General features: G+C 50.0%; 1 protein-coding gene across 5 annotated transcripts in view; it reads left to right on the top strand.

The window, feature by feature from the left end:
- ANAPC1 (anaphase promoting complex subunit 1) overlaps positions 1 to 12097 on the top strand; it is a 74358-nt gene extending 62261 nt beyond the window's left edge. For 4 of the 5 annotated variants that reach the window (XM_039530274.1, XM_039530273.1, XM_039530271.1 and 1 more), the window contains exons 41-48: positions 1011 to 1088; positions 1614 to 1681; positions 4788 to 4926; positions 5744 to 5830; positions 6467 to 6562; positions 6903 to 7101; positions 8046 to 8180; positions 10581 to 12097. In XM_039530274.1, coding sequence (XP_039386208.1) covers positions 1011 to 1088; positions 1614 to 1681; positions 4788 to 4926; positions 5744 to 5830; positions 6467 to 6562; positions 6903 to 7101; positions 8046 to 8180; positions 10581 to 10696 — 918 coding nt within the window. In that variant the 3' untranslated portion in view covers positions 10697 to 12097. Of the gene's footprint in view, positions 1 to 1010; positions 1089 to 1613; positions 1682 to 4787; positions 4927 to 5743; positions 5831 to 6245; positions 6563 to 6902; positions 7102 to 8045; positions 8181 to 10580 lie in introns of those variants that run through there. The other variant, XR_005596161.1, reaches the window with a different exon arrangement.
- The last annotated feature ends 7155 nt before the right edge of the window (positions 12098 to 19252 follow it).

Genomic DNA, 19252 nt, shown 5'->3' with positions numbered 1-19252 from the left:
TGTTAGGAGGGTTGCAGTGGTGCCACCCTTACTTACGTGCTGCTGCTGACGGGTGCTGCCTTCAGAGCTGGGCTGCTGGAGAGTGGCCAGCAACCGCCACTCTCTGGCCACCCAGATCTGCAGGCAGCAGTGCAGAAAACCCATACCAGGCCATCCTGACTTCTGTGATACTGCTGGCGGCAGCGCTGCCTTTAGAGCTGGGCTCTCGGCCAACAGCCACCACTCTCCAGCAGCTCAGCTCTGAAGGCAGCACCGCCACCACCAGCAGCCGCACAGAAGTAAGGGTGGCCGTACCATGACACCCCTACAATAACCATGTGACTCCCCCCCAACCCTCTTTTGGGTCAGGACCCTACAGCAACAACACTGTGAAATTTCAGATTTAAACATCTGAAATCATGAAATTTACAATTTTAAAAATCCTTTGACCATGAAATTGACCAAAATGGACATGAATTTGGTAGGGCCCTAGGCATGGAATAGCCTGTGGGATAAGGAAAGGCCTTGCCAGCCTTTAGGAGAAGAGAACAGCAGAGACCTTAGTGATCTGACCAGACATGCGAAAGCACCTCCTGTTGTTGCTGTGGAAGATCGCTCGTATAGGCCGTGTAGCGCATTTTTAAAAGGTGGATGTTCAGGTTGAAAAATGTCCCCTTCTCATGACAACGGTGCTGTGCATGTTGACTCAGCCGTGCTGCCATCCTCTGTTTCCCCGTATACATTTTGTGACAGACCTGAAGCAGCGCTCGGTGGAGCTTGAAAGCTTGGCTCTTTCACCAACAGAAGTTGGTCCAATAAAAGATGTTCCCTCCCCTACCTCGTCTCTCTCACTTTGTGACATAAATGGTAATATTAAGCCACCGTTTCACCAGGAAAACGGATATAGAAAATACAAGATACTTGCAGTGCAGCCAGGCTGAACAGAGGTGCAAGCGAGAGACTGGCGTGCTTTCTCTCACTGTGCACTGAAGCTGTTTTTACTAACGCCTGAATGATGTTGGTGTTTAAAGGGCACGCAATGGTATGAAGAAACCACAGAGGAACTGATGGCGCCAACCCTCCTCCCGGAGCTTCACTTACTTAAGCAGGTAAATCAGGGCTCCCGTTGAGTAATGTGCATTTTGGCCCAGATCCTGTGATGCAGTGAAGATTCACTCAGTGAGCAGAAAGGAGGGTGGCCACTGGGTACCTGGTTAGTGCTCTGATTCCTTGCCCTGGCTCCAGTGCATGTTAGAGCAGCCTGGGATTAGCTCTAGCCCATGCCCACTGACAATGGCCCCCAGAGACCATTTGCTACCTGTGGGATAGCCATAGTGCAGTCCACGTAGTTATGTCCCTTCCTACCCCTGATCCTGCCTCTGGTCCCTGTCACCTCTACACCCACCGGGGATTCCCCCATGCCAGGGGCATCCTCTGCAGGGAACACAGCCAGTTTCTGTCCTCTTGGAGTCTCCAGTGACACACAGCAGATGGTGCTGAGAGGGAGTATCTGCCCTTCTAAGGGGGTCGAAATTGAAATAGATTTCTGTAGCTCCCTTTTGTCTTGCAATCCCTGTTACCGCCATATAAGTGATATGCTCCTCACTAGTAAATTAAAACCTTTATATTGGCAGATCAGAGTGAAAGGCCCACGATACTGGGAACTGCTAATAGATTTAAGCAAGGGGACACACCAGCTGAAGTAAGTATTCATGATGCTACTTACCTAGATTGACAACGTTTGTTAATGTCCCTTAACATTTGAGTAAACTTGTGAAATTTTCTACCTCCTATAGTTAGAAGTAACCCCTAAAATGTACAGTAGCTGAAAGAAAGGAAAGAAATTCTTCAGTTTCAGTTTGTCTACTTTTGTGCATTTGACAGCCCCTTTGTGTGCAGTCAGTTTCACTCTTCCTCTGGAGAGTCAGTTTTTACTTGTTTTGTGGGTTTTTCATATTTTTTAAAAAAAATGAGAAGGGAAAATGAGCAGGGGACCTCAGCTAGAAAATACTTTTAATATGGGGAGGTTTTGGGTTTTGTGTGTAATTGATGAGATTTCTCATTGCCTCTGTCCTTGAAAACTGCACACTGCTGATAGAGTGGCTCGCTAACTCTTATAATGTGCCAGAGATGATATTTTTCTGAAGTGTGCACAGTACTAATTAATGCAGATTACAATTGTCCAGTGGATGTATTGAAATGTTAAAGGACAGTAATCATATCTGAATATCAGAGGGGTAGCTGTGCTAGTCTGTATCCACAAAAACAACGAGGAGTCCGGTGGCACCGATATATTTGGGCATAAACTTTCGTGGGTAAAAACCCCACTTCTTCAGATGCATGGAGTGAAAATTACAGATGCAGGCATAAATATACTGGCACATGAAGAGAAGGGAGTTACCTTACAAGTGGAGAACCAGTGTTAACAAGGTCAATTCAATCAGGGTGGATGTGGTCCACTACCAATAGTCCATGAGGAGGTGTCAATAACAAGAGAGGGAAAATTGCTTTTGTAGTGAGCCAGCCACTCCCAGTCCCTATTCAAGCCCAAATTAATGGTATTAAATTTGCAAATGAATTGTAGCTCTGCAGTTTCTCTTTGAAGTCTGTTTTTGAAGTTTTTTTGTTGAAGGATGGCTGCTTTTCAATCTGTTGTTGAATGTCCAGGGAGATTGAAGTGTTCTCCTAATAGCCTTTGTATGTTACCTTTCCTGATGTCTGCCTTGTGTTGCATTTATTCTTTTACATAGAGACAGTCCAGGTTGGCCAATGTACATGGCAGAGGGGCATTGCTGGCACGCGATGGCATAGATCACATTAGTAGATGTGCAGGTGAATGAGCCCTTGATGATGTGGCTGGTGCGGCTGGGTCCTCTGTTGGTGTCGCTAGAGTAGATATGGGGACAGAGTAAGCAACATAGGTTGTTACAGGGTTTGGTTCCTGGGTTAGTGTTTTTGTGGTGTAATGTGTAGTTGCGGGTGAGTATTTGCTTCAGGTTGGGGGGCTGTCTGTAAGCAAGGACTGGCCTGCCTCCCGTGGGTTGATGATGTGGGATCATTTTCCAGGATAGGTTGTAGGATAGGTTAGGCTAGGTTGATGATGAGGGATCATTTTCCTGGGACTGGCCTGCTTCCCAAGGTCTGTGAGAGTGAGGGATCATTTTCCAGGATAGGTTGATGATGTACTGGAGAGGTTTTAGCTGGGGGCTGTACGTGATGGCCAGTGCTGTTCTGTTATTCTCCTTCTTGGGCCTGTCCTACAGTAGGTGACTTCTGGACTACTACAGGACAGGCCCAACAAGGAAAATAACAGAACAGCACTGGCCATCACGTACAGCCCCCAGCTAAAACCTCTCCAGCTTATCATCAGTGATCTACAACCTATCCTGGAAAACGATCCCTCACTCTCCCTCACTCCCTGGACTCCTCGTTATATCTGAATATAGGATTCACAGGTAAAATTATTCCTAGCATTATAGATAGCAGCCTGGAATTGTAAAGTCTGGAAATGACATATGCAAGCTAGAGTGACGGGAAAAGAGCCACTTGAATGCTTCACTAGTAATTTTGCTATTTCATTTAATGTAAATGACACAGTCAAGGTTAGGCTGGATACAGCAACACACCCTGTGTGGAGCTACACATAAAATCACCCACAGATTGTTTAGAATGCGAAGGCCCATGTGTAAAAAGGGGGAATCTCACCGTTAGCATATTCAGCCAGTGCTGTGCAATCTCCACTGGCTGCCTTTTGGGTTTTGGGGTGGGGGTGAAGGTGATGGTTTTGACCTGTAACTCCCCTAGTGGCTTTGGAGCTGTCTACCTGAGGGTCCCTCTTTCCCATGCCATAATGCCACAGGTAACATGGGGCTGCCAACGGGACATGCCCTGTGGGAGCTCCCAGTTTTGGAATTAGCAATCCCCTTGGGTCCACAGTGGCCCGAAGCTGCTGGCATTCAGGGCATGCTGCAGAGCGGCCCTCCTCCCCGCCCTCGCTATTTTAAAATGGGGGAGGATTGTGAGGCTGGTGACTTGGTGGCGCTGCAGGGGACAGTGGTTTTAGCTTTATTTGCCTGGCTCCCTGGTTGTGGGTTACTGCAGCGTGATGGTGTGATGTGGTGTTTTTGATAGGGTATTTTACAGTTATGGGTAAAGGATCCCAGAGCATATGGATAAGGCGCCCTTTTATATAAATCTAAATAAGGTAAATGACTTTTCTGAACAAACTCAATTGCTTTGCAGTAGCGAAGCTCTGAGCTGTTTTCACGTATGTGGTGCTCACCCTAACTTGTAGGGTTGCTCCTGAACAGCAGGTTGTTGGCGTTGCCATCTCTTGCTGTAAGAGGAAAGAGCCTGTTCTCTAGGGAAAGTGGAGCAAAGCACTGACGCACGGCACTACTCTTTGTTGAGTGAGCCACAGTGTGAATGGAACCCTCTGGTGCTATTTTTAGGGGGTGATGCTTGGGGGCTGAACCACCCATTAAGGGTAGAGATGGCTGTGTTGACTTCTTCAGAGGGAATTCATAATATTGTATAGATCAGTAATGCTGGAAAACCTCACTCCTCTTTGCTCTCCCACTGCTGCTCCCCTCCTCCGCCAGATTGCCTTCCTGTGGTTGGATGTCAGAGAAATGGAGATCTCCCCTAAATAACAAGGAAGCAAATCCCTGGATGGGGACGTTAGCCCAGACAAGTGACTAGGTTGCTAGTTATTCCTATATCTGTTTGCCATGTCATGAGTCAGTACCACAGCTGGATGGAAAGAGATTTAAATACGTTCAAAACTGTAAATGTTGTTGTTTTTTCAGGTCGATCCTTTCTAAAGATGGCATCCTGTATGTCAAACTGAGAGCTGGGCAGCTCTCATACAAAGAGGACCCAATGGGCTGGCGCAGTTTGTTAGCACAGGCGGTCACTCACAGGAACTCTGAAACTCGGGCCTTCAAGGTAGCGTCATCTAACTGTTCTGCTAGCGAGCACAAAGCAGTAAGGTGACCGCTATGGTTACCGGCAGCTCTGCTCGCAAAGTTCTCACCTGAACGGTGCTGGAGCTTTGAGAGAACTGTAATAGGGCAGAGTGGTTGAGATATTGGGCCTGCCGCCTTCCTAGGTTCAAATATGGGCTAGCAGGGAAGTGATGAAAAGCTGTTGCTATCTGACAGCTACTTGGCCTGTGGGAAATGAATTAGTAGGTTCAGTCCAATTCCCTCTGGCCAGGAGCCCGTCACAAAACTGCCGTCGTCAGAGCCCAGAGCATAAACTGGCACGTCAGTGGGGAATTCCACCTCTAGAAGTGGCCTTTAAAGAGCAGGGATGGAGCGAGCCACGTCAGGATGCAGCTGAGAAATGTGTACAGCCACTGCCTGTGCTGCTTTCACTCAGAATTTCAAGTGGCACAGTGCTGCCAATCTAGTACTTTGCAGGAGTGCTGACATCGCTCTTACAAATGGCATGAATTCGTGGCTGTAGGAAAATTAGCCCAGCAGCTGCCACAGAGCACTGGGCCAGGCTGAGCACCCACACCACCAGCCCTGCCTCTTTGCTTTCTAAATCAATACATGGCATCACTTTCTGCAGTGGTCAGATGAAAAGGTTACGAGACTTTGATTTTGCCCATTAAATCAATCATGTCGATTACAATGACCTGCACTGAACTCTGGAGAATCACAGTAGGGAAGGAGGGGAGGGTATAAATTATTGTTTGACCTATGCAATGAAAGCAAAAGATTCCTAATCTAAAGTGTGCATTTTTACCTCTTTTTAGCCAGAAACTATTTCTGCTTTCACTTCTGATCCGGCACTACTTTCATTTGCTGACTATTTCTGCAAACCAGCTGTGAACATGGGTCAGGTACACATTGCCTATATGTGGGATATTGCTCAGAAGAATGGTTTCTTTTCTTGTTTTCAGAAATAAAATGCAGAAAATGAATGTTAAGTTGCAGGCAGCAGAGCTAAATCAGTAATGCAAGAAAAATAATTCTGAAAAGCCTTGCTCCTTGGAGGTATTTGCTATATAGAACAAAATGGCATTTCATAAAAAAGAATGCAGAAAAATAGAAAATAGAACTATGGTACCTGCACTTAAAAAGCTTTTCAGTATAACCTTCTGCCACTAGTTAATCTCACAATTATACACCCTGAATTCCCTATGGTTTGTACAAGGTATAGCTAATGAATACTGAGCTAAAGCAGGTTACTGCTATTCTTTAGGGCAGCCACTAAAGTGGTCTTGTGAATGAAGACTATGTCTTCTCTTTGTGCAGAATGAAAGCCTTCGAAAATACTACGGGAGGGAGAAAAATGTAACTACATTTTGTATTCTTTTAATGAATAAATACACAGGGACACAAATCTTTACATAAATGAATTACAGCGGATAATGTGGAGGATTAACCATAACAGAAGCCCACGTGAGCAATGTAAGAGAACTTGTAATAAATTATATGTACAGTGTGTACTCTGTAAAAGGCATGTCTTTTATCAGAAACAGGAAATATTGGATCTCTTCTCATCTATTCTTTATGAGTGTGTTACTCGAGAGAATCCGGAGATGCTGCCTGCATACATAGCAATAGATCAGGTAGAGTGAACAGAGTTCATTTTTTTTTTTTTTAATCCTTAATAGCACTAACTCTGCAGAAGGGTATCATGTTGGTCTTACTCCTTTCATACGTATCATGGATACCAGAAATGGAAAATAGAAATCTGTCAGTAAACCTGTGGTGACAGAGCAAAGATTTCAAGATAACAATTGAAAAATAACCTAACGAGGTGATAAAGATCAGGAGAGGGTAATCTAGTTTCTTTCGATTGATGCACCCAGGGAGGGAAGTTCAGTTATTTTGCAGTTATGAAGGGGACATTTCTTTTCTAGTACTGATCAAGTTCACAGTATATCTTTGTGTTTTCTCTCCTGTCAGGCCGTGAGGATATTAGAGAGAAAAGAAATGTCTGAGACCTTTGAACTATGGCAGATAAAGCTGGTATTAGAATTTTTTAGCTCCAGAAGCCACCAGGAGAGGGTGAGGAGAAATCCTAACAGAGGGCTCTTCATGAACTCTGAATTTCTGCCTGTGATGAAGTGCACTATTGATAATACTTTGGACCAGTGGCTACAAGGTAAAGAGAGCAGCATGAGTCTAGTGCCACATTTTGAGAGTCTGTGACCTTGCACTGGGAGAGACCTGGCACCCTGCTGTACAGCTTCTGCGTATCAGGCTGCTTTGGTATCTTGCCCATCAGCTGGTTTTTTAACTTCATTAGTGGAGGGGTGTGTGTGGGGGGGTGGGTGGGGAATAAAGAACAGATTTCTCATGTTTGAATCCTGATTATCTGCTGATTGGCCAGTTTGTAAGAGTGAATGCTGCCTCCTTCAGGTAATCAAAAGAAGGAATTCTAGCTGATTTTTTTTATTCTATTTTATTTCATTTTTTTTAAATCTTAAATATTTGCACAAAACCAGGTAGTCTTAAAAGCTGAGCTAGTGCTCTGAGCTGCTGCCACCACTGGAATTTTAAAATAGTCTCCAAAATATGGTTACCTGAGGCATGGGAGGCCCTGTGTAGTGTGTATTGTGTAGAACAGCAATATGTGTCTGCACTTGTGTGTGTGTGTGTGTGTTTCATTTTGTGTAATTACCTGGTGTCCCAAGTTTGCACCTTCTGAGAGCATCGTGTTCCAACTGGAACGCTTTAACATAGCATTTGTATGATACCTTGAGGGCTGAGTTTGACTGCTTCCTTGTGTGGAAAGTTTGAGTTAACGTAGGAGATGACTCAGACTTCCCTAGTGTTCCGAGGGGCAGAGCTGTCCTGTGAGCCCAGCAGCAGCGAAGTGGGGGTTAGCTTTGAAGAATGGCATAGTGGTAGTCCTTGAATGAAGAGCTGCCACAAGCTAAAGCCCTGGCCTTGGTAGTCAGTGCTGGGGGGGCGGGGGGAGAGATCCTGCCAACAAACCTAGGTGGCAGGGAGCAATGTCCCACTCCAGTGCCCCTCTGTGTTCTGTTCTCTCAACAAATGAGAAAACGGTCCCTGAATTTCAGCAGACTCCCTTGTATGTTACAGCAGGAGGGGATGTCTCTCTGCACTCCTACCTAAGTGGGCAGCCTACGGAAGAATCTCAGTTAAGTATGCTGGCCTGCTTCCTCGTTTACCACTCAGTCCCAACCCCAGGGCAGCTCTCAGCAGGCGGCTTAGCAGGTAAGGTTATATCTGGGCTGGGTTGGATTGGGCCTATTGTTACTATAAGTTTGATGACCTTTCATGTTTACCTCATGAGTTAAGTTGTTGCTGTAATGTAGATAATTTTTTTTACAGCTGTGCAAGTATTTTCTTTTCTTGTGACCTTTTTCTTGGACCTTTATGTGGTGAGGAGGGCCCTTAGCTGTAGGGACGTGATGGGGGATGAAAGAGATCAGCCTTAGCCACTGCTCTTCAGTAGACACCCTGGCTTTTCTCCAGGTTGATTTGGATAAGGATATGAGGCCTTGTTCCCTTAGCACTCAGCCAGAGACCTTCAGTGCACCAAAGGGCAGCAGGACCTTGCACCTGGGGGAAGTGACGTTTCCAAAGGCAGTGGACAAGATCAGACAGACTGCAGTCCTCTGCTCCCCTTTGTTACTCTGGCTTTGTCCTGAACATCATTGCTCATCTTTCCTTTGAGCACCTAGATGGTTCTGGAGAGAGGACCTGCTCTCATGCCTGTTTTCCTAGTGGCAACCTATTTGGTCAGGCAGGTAGGGAAACTTCATTCCGTGGCCTCTATTGAATACCCCACCATGACAGGCTGATGCTGAGAGCAGTCCCATCCTCACGAGCCTGATCTGGGTGTTGCTTCCTGCTGACCCAGTTCTGGGAAGGCCTCCACACTTTGATGGGCGGGGAGCTCCGTGGCGCTTTAGGGACCCAAGAAGGATGGGACCACCTCTGTTGGCAGAGGAGTAAGGGAATTTATTGCTGAAAGCTTATTAGCTAAAGGCACAGCTCCTCCTTCTGAAGGCCTGGCCATTCCACCAGAGCAGACTGCACCATGGACACAAGAGGGGAAAGTTCCTCTCCCTTGTATATTTTCAGGGTAGGTGCCTGGGCAGCTCTTCAGACCCTTCTTACCCTCACAGGTCACATGGGCAGGCTTCTGGAGACACCACCTTTCTCTGTCTGGGGTAGGTCTGTGCATTGGGAGCTCCCCGTGTCCTGACAGATGGCGGGGACCCGAGAGAGGGCCGTCTGCTTAGCACTAATCCATTCTCCTGATAGCCTGACGTCCCACGTCACTTCCTGACTTCGCTTTTCAGCGTCTGCTTTCCTAGATGCTCTGTTCTAAACCCAGCTGTTCAGAATTCAGGCCTTCCCCTCCACCTCGTGAGATTTTAAAAAACAATCAGTGTTGGCTCTTCTGCTTTCTGGGTTTTGAGCCTCTCGGGTCACGTTTTTCAGCTTTTCTCCCCAGCCACAGGGTCCAGAACCTGACTACTTTTAAAGGAAAGCCAAGACTCCCCTGTAACAACAGCATTCGGGGAACTGGGGCTGTAAGAAAAACACCACTTACCAGGAAAGAGTGTCTCACAAGAGCTGGAAATCTGTAGGTGTTTGCAGGGTGCCCTTCTTCTAGCCTTCCTGTTCTCCGTTGGGGCGCTCTGGTTTTTGGGTTTTTCTTCAGAGTTGTTGCTCAGACTCTTGGGGGTTGCCTCCCTTGGCTCACTTTTCTAGGAAAAGCTTTTATAACGGCTTGTTCAGTGAACATCATTCAGGCTACTTTGCACATACACATCACTTCATTTCTTCTGTCTCCACACACAGAGTTGCCAGGTCGGGCCTGGCATTTGAGTACAAACATTGTGAGAAGCATACAGAATTTCTAGGCTGTCAGGAGTTACCAAGCATGTGCTCCTTACTCCAGTGGTGATGGCAAAATAGAAAATAAAACCCCAACCCCTCCCCCGGGGGAGGTAGCCGGGCTGTTGGGTGGGCGGCGCAGTACAAATAAGGCTCAGCCAACCTTTTCAGTGTGGGAGGGCATTTGGAAAAGCTGGAGAGAGAGTTGGGTTTTTTTTAAAAGACACTCAAAATAATAGAGACAGGAGAGTGAGAGAGTAACAAAGCTTGAAGTGCAAGGTCAGGCCTAAAGGAGCATTGGGTGGGGACACCATCAATTGAAAGAAAATCCCATTCCCACATCCCCCTGAATTTTGTACCTACAAAAACCACCTCAGCTGAGTAGGATGTGTTAGTTCGTTTCCTTTGTGTGTCATCAGTTTGGCTGTTTCCCTGCCTAGGCGATTGGATACCCAGTTTTCTGTCTGATTTCTGTGTTGCTGGTGGAGTCTTTAGTCTCCTTCACCGACACACACACGGATTCCTTTCTGAGTCCTTTCCTGAGTGCTAATGCAAACTTAAACTAAAAATCACCAACGTTTACTGTTCGTAGACTATCCATTTTGGGGAGGGGTGTTTGGACATTGGTGGTGTATCCATCTACTCAAAGACACGCATCCCTACTGCACTGAGCAGCAGTGATATTATACTTCCAACACTGGTAACTGTTTCAGTATGCAAGCGTTCTCCAGATACAGAATCATTCTCCCGCTTTTGTCTCACTAGGGAGCATGAGCTTTTCGGAACTGCTTGTGAAATTCAGGCAGCTGAAAATGCCAGTTCGTGCGTTGCTGCGACTTGCACCTCTACTACTTGGAAATCCACAGTCAATGGTGCTGTGACTGTGCCGAGATGGAGACCCAGAACACAAATCTTACACAGTGACCAAAAGCCAGTGCCAATAGTGTTGTTTTAAGTTATCTGAAAGACACGCGGATGAAGGGAACTTAACGTTGTAACTTGACAGGCAATGTCCCAAGTATCTCTTCCACTTGCCCGTAGATGTTTTGACTGTGACAGGGAGCTTTGTATGTATTGTTGTTACAGTGAAGGGTACCTGCATACAACAAATTCATCATTTACTTTTCTAAATAAAGTTTGTTTACAAAAAAGCCTTGTGGTGAGTCATGAAAATAACCCATCTGGAAGCAATTGGTCACCTCATGTCCTCACCACCCAGTACCCCGAGCCTTTGGCACTTTTAAAATGGTCTTTAATGAGATAGCAAAGGGCTTTTTACAGGAAGGGCATACAGGAGCAATAGGCCTCAACCTCAGCTTTTCCTCTTGGACAGCTGGATGGAAACTATAAAGATGAGTCTTACGCCATCACATTCATATACTGCCTGTTGCTTTCCTTTCTTCAGCCATGTTCAAAAAATCGAATCTTATTTCTAAAACACATTTTTAAAAAAAAAATGGGACCATTTTGAGCCCAGCAGAACAAAGACAATTTTGAATTTGCTTTTTTAAATGGGATTATCTTAATTTCTTTTTTCACCCGGTGCTGAGCAGAACCAGCTTGCTGGGCTATGCTGCCTCTCAGATGAGGCTGAATCTGTGTACTTGGCTATGCTATTTGGACAGTCTGCAATTCCTGCACCCCCACCTCTGACACACAGAGGTGCTGGCCCAGGAGATGGTTTGCACATGGTGGAATTGCTGTGCAGCAAATGAGGAAAAGGTGCAGGCAGAAAGATGTTGGCGCTGTGGTAAGAGCAATGGCCTAGAACCTTTGAGACCAGAGAGCTGGTCAGTGGATTTGCTGCAGGCTGGTTATGCAAGATTGGGTAAGTCCCCTAAACTAGAGCATTTGAGGCCAACAGTAGTGGCAGCGTCACATCTCCGCACTTCAGTTCTCCCAGAAGGGGGCTCGCTGCATGGAGCCTGGAATGTTGGAGGGGTGGGGGAGCACAAACGAGCGCTGTCGGCTGGTGACCAACAACTGAGCAGAGGGGTTATGGGGCAGCCCCTGGATTTTGGGGGAGATGGCAGCTTCCAAGGGACCATGTCAAAAATGGGCTAGGAAGTGGGAGGACAAGGCTGGGGGGGTCACCTTTCTGAAGGCTGTATCGAGAACCCCTCGTCACTGCCAGAAAAGAGGATGGCCTGGTTGGGCGGGGTCAAGCACTAGCCAGAGACCAGGCTTCAGAGTGGAGAAAAGTTTCTGGGGGGGAAAAAAAAACCTTTCTATTTTTACTTTTATAAACAAACCTGTTTAAAATGAAATCTGAATTTAATCCAAAATATGCTAAGTCCTGAACATTCTTTCTCAAAATATTTAAATAAAAATCCATGATTATCAAAAACTTTGAGTTAGACTGTTTTTCTATGTATAAAGAAAGAATTGGGAAAAACGTCTAATTTTGTAAATATGGCACATGAGGTCATGTGCTATATTATGGGCTTGTTTTGTTCACTAAAAATCCATTTTATATGTTGTTTGAATTCCATTTGCCATCCTAGTGCAGCGTGACACACTTCATGAGCAAAAAGTTAATTATCTAGTAAATAAGTAGTATTTCATTCACCATTTTAACATACTAAAATATACAATTAATATAAAAATATTAAGCTTTATAATTACTTAAGTGTATGTAGTTATAGTGTATCTCTGTAGGTAGCAAAAAGACATAAAGGCTGTATTTAGTTGTAAGTCAATATGTTTTTATGGTTCTATCAACCAATGACAATGCACCTTTCTTTAGAAAAGAACTGCTGTGTAAATGGAACAGTTGACTAAATTAATGATTTAAGTGGAGGCTTTCCACTTGGTGACTTAAATCATGATTGAAATCAATCCACCAGCCAGGATTTGTTCCTGGCTGTTCCACGCACTTCGTGTGACCTTGGACAAGTCAGTTCATGTCTCTGGGCCTCCAGTTCCCGCTCTGTCCAAAGGGGATTACACTGCCCAGCGCCAGGAGAGGAGTGGGGAGATGAGGGCATGGGTTGAGGTGAGGCATACAGATAACAGCTGGAAGCGTATAAGGGCAACCTCTCCGGGAGGGGGGCTGAGTCCAAGGTGATGCCTGGGATAACACATGCTAATGGCCAGCAGTGACCAGGCACTTTCCTCTGCTGAGATGGTGGCTCCAATAGCCTGCATATGCACAGGCCTCCATGGTGGGGCTTTTTCTGGAGCACCGTGGGCAGGGGTGATCCCTGGGATGAGACTCAGAGCAACGTCCAGTATCGTCAGCAAAGATTCTCTATCCCAGCCAGCGAGAGTAGAGCCAGCCAGTGGCTGGGCCCCAGCCAGCCAGGCTCGCTCATGTGCTGTATAGCAGAGGAAGGGCCCTTCCAGGAAACATCGCTGGGCTGGAGCGATGGTGCTGTGCTCAGCAGGCTACAGGCACTGCGCGACCCCAGGTGCCAATGCTAGGAAAGGCCTCTCTCTCCATGGATCCCGTCGGAGGGCAGAGACAGGAAAACACACCCCATGAGGAATGAAAGCCAGGCCTGAAGCTGGGGCGCTGCTTTCAACGCAGCCCAACACATAAGTAACTCTGCCCCTGCAGGGAGGGCAGTAGGGCTTGGGAAGATCAGAGTTTAATCTGTCCTGTACAAAGATGGCCGTTTCCTGGGTCTGGGACAGCCCCGAAGCAGCACCCCTGTTCAGACAGTCCCTGGAGCCCCTCGCCACAGCCTGCAGCACTAGTCCAGGGAGCGCATGCTGCTGGTTGGCAGAAATCGCATGGATCTGCCTCTCCAAGGAGGCAAGTGATGCATTAGGGGGCTTCCTGCAGCTTAGACAAATATTCTCCGCTCCCTAAAGAATTCAGCGAGGTGCCGGCTAGGGTGACCAGATGTCCCGATATTTAACCCTTTGTCCCACGTCCTGATCAATGTACGATTGGGATGCCATTTGTCCCGATATTTGGGTAAGGAGGGAGGTGCTGACCCCGTGGGTGCTCTGGGGCTGGAGCACCCACGGGGGAAAATTGCAGCCAAGCTCCCTGCTCCTCGCCTCCTTCTCCCTCCCCCCCTCGCACGCTGCGTCCCCGTTCCTCCCCCTCTCCAGCGCTTCCTGCCGCCTAACGGCTGTTTGGCGGTGCCTAGCGCTTTCCAGGAGGGAGGGGGGAGGAGCGGGTATGCGGCGTGCTCAGGGGAGGAGTCGGGGAAGGGGGTGGAATGGGGGCGGGGTGCGGGCTGTGCTGGGGCGGAAAGAGGCGGGGGGTGGGCGAGCACCCACCCGGCAGAGGGGAAGTTGGCGCCGTAGGGGTGAGTGGCGGGCAGGTGAGGAGGCGAGCGGTGGGTGGGGGACTGAGGAGGGATGCAGCAAGCCAGCGGCAGGCTGGGGGATGAGGAAGGGCACTGTGGGGGGTCCGAGCGGGGGTGGGCTGTGGGGGGGGGGGGCTGATGGCACCCCAATGTGTCCCGATATTTTAGTGTGGTGATCTGGTCCCCTAGTGCCGGCAGCCCTGTGGGCGGAGGTCAGGTGGTGTTTGGGTGGTGCGTGACACGCAGCAGCTTCACTGGGTTTGGATGTCGGTGGTGTCTCCTCACACCGCCACCTCGAGCATGATGGGGGGAGCCCCCCACTCCCTGTGGCGTTGGGGGGTTGAAGTCCTGTGTTCCCCCGGGCAGCAGGAGCAGCCAGTGCAGCCCGTCGAAGGGGTCTTCTCCACGCTGGCCTCAGAGGAGTCAGGATGGGAGCAGCCCAAGGGAGGGGCCACAGAACGAGCATTCACATGGGCCCGGGCCCCCCCCTTCCGCCGGGCTGGTACTGGGGAGCTGGCGGCTGTCCCGGCCCGTACCCGTTGCTCAGGCGTGGCTGCTTTCCCCTCGCCCGGGCTCAGGGCCAACTGCTCCCACCCCTGCCCAGGGCATAAACCCGTCCAAGCGGGTGTTCACATCTACAGCCCCCCCACCCCCCATTCGGAGGAGCTCAGTTATTAACATAGGCCCAAATAGAGCATAAGCCAACCTCCACCCTAGCCCCTGAACCTGAGACCGACTCTGTCACCCAGCTCCCTGTTCCCGCCAAAATCCGCTGCTGGCCTTTCTGCCCAGGCCCTTGGCAGCAGGCTTCTCATGGCTGAGGGCTCTGCCTCAGAGCCGGCTCTCCAGCTAGACTTGTCCAGTCAGGGCTCTGTGGCGATCTCTGACCTCAGCCTTTCCCTGGGGTAGCACGTAGGGCCTGGCGGGCTGGGCTTCCTTCCGGCCACTGCTTGGGAGAGCCCTTTGCTGAGGCTTTCCGGGCTCTCCCCTCAGGGATCTCCTGGCTCTAAGAGCACCGGCTCTGCTGAGCTCTCCCCAGCGCCTCTCCTCAGGAGTGCCTTGCCCACCAGAGCTCCGGGAACCTTTCCATTAGGTCCAGGGGGCTCCTTCGCTAATTAACCATGAAGCAGCTCCCTGGGGTGGTCAGTTGTCCCCAGATGCACCTGCAGAAGGCAGTCGGGGCAGTCTGGACCCTGACTCCCCGTCGAGGGCCTGTCGTCCCCTGAGCAGCCCCTGCACTGGACAGCTGCCCTGCTCGCTGGTCTGGCATAGGGACTCCAACAGCGTGACGTGGGGTTAGTTGGGTGCCTGCAGGTGGACGGAGTTCGTCTGGCACCTTTTACTGGAGTATCTCTGCTTGCTGCGTGAACAGTGGCGTTTCCCTCACGGGTAGAGCAAACACGATGCCTGCAATGAGACGCTGTCAGTGCTTTGGGGAGAGCTGAAGAAACGCTTCATTATCGCAGCAGCGACGAGGAAAGGCAAGTGACTGTCCAACAGCGTCCGAATTTTAGCCTGTTTCTTTTCCACACACTGTAATAGGCTGGAGGCAGGTGTTTTGCTGTGGCAGCAGCTGCTGACAAGTGTAAAACAAAGATTTGGGTGGGGGGAAGAGGTAAAATGAGGAAAAAAATAAAGTGTGTGGGGGGGATGGAACATTTCACAGAAACTTTCCAAAGCAGACAATTTGTTTTAGTGAAAAATGTCAATGTTGTGAAGAAGGCTGTGTTGACAACAAAGATTTAGTTTTTTGTAGCTGTAGTTCCATTAAATGAGGGATGTGGGTCAGGCTCCTATGGGCACCTTACTGACCTGCTATCGGGCTCCCTGCCCTGTCAGGTTTCAGGCCAGTCCGAATGTTTGGGAACATTTCACAGAGGTCCAACAGTTGGTTGTAAACGAATGTAGCTGTAACTAAGCTGTCAGGGTAGAAACTCCTTCTCATGGAAAAGCAGCAAAGAGTCCTGTGGCACCTTATAGACTAACAGACGTATTGGAGCATGAGCTTTCGTGGGTGAATACCCACTTCTCATGGAGCCACTGCGACCCCCTGCCTAGCTGCAGGATTTGAACACAGGCCTTTTAGAGCTGCACTTTGGCTCCCTTCCCCGGGAGCTAACACACTTGGCTGGTCAGCTGTACAAAGCCTGGATCGATAGCAGTAGAATTTGGGGAATCGGGATTTCTGGGTTCTATTCCCATCTGACTGTATGGGGGGTGGGGCTAGAGCAGGATTCCTGGGTTCTGTTCTTGGCTCAGGGCGGGGAGTGTTGTCTAATGGCAGGAGCCCTGGTTACAGACAGGATAGCCAAGCAGATAAGGACACAGCAGCAGGCACGGGCAGAACGGTGGGTGCATCAGAGAGTCGGGCATTCCTGGCGCAGGCCCAGGAGCCAGATTAGCTGTTCTAACAACATGGCAGCTACATGGAAGTATGCAGAGCCAATGGCTAACTCACCTACTTTTGGAAGCAGCCAACAGCGCCCAGCTATACCAGACACCCTTTGTTCCTGCCTGTGTGTGACACCAGCAATCAGATGTATGACAAGTGACGTAGCTGGAACACCTACGTTTTGTTGCATTGCATTGTCACTGACTGTAGTGGGGTCACCATTCCCCAGGCACCCCCTGGGGCCAGAGGTGTTTCTGCAGCCCCCTCCCTCTGCCCCCTCTCTTCAGGACCCCTTAAGAGCTCCCTATAGTCTAGCACGAGCCAATCCTGGAACTGGGCCAGTAGCCCAAGTAATTCAGGTAGCCCTCAGACTCATAAGCGTCCATGCTGGTCAGACCAATGCTTCACCTAGCCCAGTGTCCTGTCTTCCAATAGTGGCCAATGCCAGGTGCCCCAGAGGGAAGGAACAGAATCGGGCAGTTATCGAGTGATCCATCCCATCGTCCAGTCCCAGCTTCTGGAAGTTAGAGGTTTAGGGACACCCAGAGCATGGGGTCTATCAAAGCAACGCCACAGTTCATACCCATCTCTAGTGCTCCTGCCCTCTATGGAGCATTTAGGCTGCCTAGCCTTCCAGCTCAGGCATCCTTCCTGTCAGCATGCTCCCTGTCAGCATGCTCCCTGTTCTGAGGGGGCAGGCGGCATATATACCACCTTCCTTCTGAGCGCTTCTCCCGATTGGCCAGCATTGAGGCAAGTCCCGCCTCACCTCCCTACAGGGCTCCTGAGCCTTTACCGTGACAATATCCTGGGGCCATCCCGTCCTGTCCCTCTGCTGACTCCCTGGGGCCAGTTTCAGCTGCTTTCTGCACCTGTGCTCGCACCAATACCTCCCAGAATGGGGTCTTTTGGCCCATCTTCGGTTTACAGGGCCACTGCATTAACGGTGTGTTTTTAGCTGTAAAACCTGCTCTAAAAGGTGTTTCCTAATGGTGTCAATTAAGCCACATCGTCCCACAATTTCCCCCAGCCCCATGGGGTGGCAGCACTGCTTGAAGCCTGGCTGTTCAGATCCCCAGTACAGACCAGTATCCCACGAGCTACGAGGATGACTGCTGCTGGTTCCGTTGCCCAGCTCCTAGAGGGGACCTTAGCGTGCGCTTTGCCATTGGGTTACACACTGTTTACGAGGCAGCAGTAGAATATTGGTGCTCGGGGTCCCTGGGTTCTATGCCTGGCTCTAGGCAGGGAGTGTTGTGTTAGTGGCAAGAGCGGTGGTTAGTGACAGGCGGTAAAATTGTCCAAAGCACCTACGTGATTTAAGGCCCAGCTCCTGCAGCGTGTTTGGGTGCCTCGCTCCCAGAGAAAGGCAAGACCCCTTTGAACATGTCACCCCTGCCCTTTCAAGCGCATAGACGTTGTGAAAGGCAGCTCAGCGGCTGACGCCTGGGTCTGCTGTACTAGCCACCTGGCTTCTGTTCCCAGCTGTGCCTGGCACAGCCACACTCAGCCACTCCAGTAAGTGAAGTGCTGGCTGATGCCCGGCTGCCCTCTGGAGCTGTGCCGTGAGGCATTGGTCAGTGATCAGGATTAGGAAGAGCACAAGGATATAAATAGTGGCTGGTAGAGGTGCGTCTTGGCTCCCAGCCCTTCCCCTCTGGCAACGTTTCTCCATCAACTGGTGGGTCCAGCCCCCAGGCGGGCATGGAAGGCAATCCCGGGGGTTCGGAAGTGTTGGAAAGTTCAATGCCCTCTAAAGCGAAGGACGCGTCTCTTTGCATGGCTCCCTGCACACCCTGACCCTTTGAGAGCAGGTACCCTGTCAGCCCTCCACGGGCACAGCCCCATGACAGGGCCGTGGTGGTGTTCGTTTTAACTCTGACAGGAAATGTAAAGGAGTGTAGCCAGTGGGGCTGTGGGTAGTCAGGCCTAGTGGCTGAAACAAGAGCTTGGCCTATTGGTTAGAACTGGGTCTGGGGATGGGGGTTGGGGGCAAAGTCCAGGATCGAGCCAACGGTCCATACCAGAGAGGCAGAAGCTGAATGCCAGTGGCCCTGGGTCAGCCAGAGGCAGAGCAGAGGTAGCGGGTAGGAGGTAGGAAGCCAGAAGCTGGAGAGACCCAGGGTATGGGACAGGAGCAGGTTCAGAGGCAAGGCCAGAGCAGGCTGGGAACTGGGCTGGAGCAGGCAGGAGCAGGCCAAGCCCCGCTGTGGGCCGGATACGGGTTGAACAGGCAATGATCTGCTCCAGGTGCCAGGCCTATAAGCAGGGCCACTAAACCCACAGGCCTCACGGCTACTCGGGCAGCTCCCAGGCAGTGCAGCTGGGCTCCTTGGGTGCCTCGCAGCAGGGCTGATCAGGGTGTGAGCCGGCAGCTGCTCCTGGTGGGACAGGAGGGTCAGAAACGTGCCTGGCTGGGATGAAGGGGCTGGGCAGGGTGAGCAGCCTGGGTGTGGGGTGGCTGAGCTCTTCCCTGCAGCTCACTCAAAATAGAAACCAGATGTTCTCGCCCTGAGAGACCTGAGGTGACAGCGGCACGGGGGGGACAGGATCAGACACTCCTCCGGTTCATGCTGACGCTACAGCACAATGTGAAGAGTGACCCCTGAGGCTTCGCTCTTCGCTTTGAAAGCGACACATCTGTGATGCTGTGGGGCTCACCCAGACAAGGGAGGGGTCCTGTTGCCGCCTGCCCTGTGATGCTGGGGGCTTCATGCTGTGGCTCAGAGCCTGGAAAGCAGGAGCCAGCCCACAAGCACACAGGTCTCACCCTGGATTCCACC

This window comes from Mauremys reevesii, linkage group 3, assembly GCF_016161935.1.
Source record: "Mauremys reevesii isolate NIE-2019 linkage group 3, ASM1616193v1, whole genome shotgun sequence".
NCBI lineage: Eukaryota > Metazoa > Chordata > Testudines > Geoemydidae > Mauremys > Mauremys reevesii.
The sequence above is the reverse complement of the archived record's forward strand: the minus strand, read 5'-3'. Positions and strand labels throughout refer to the sequence as shown.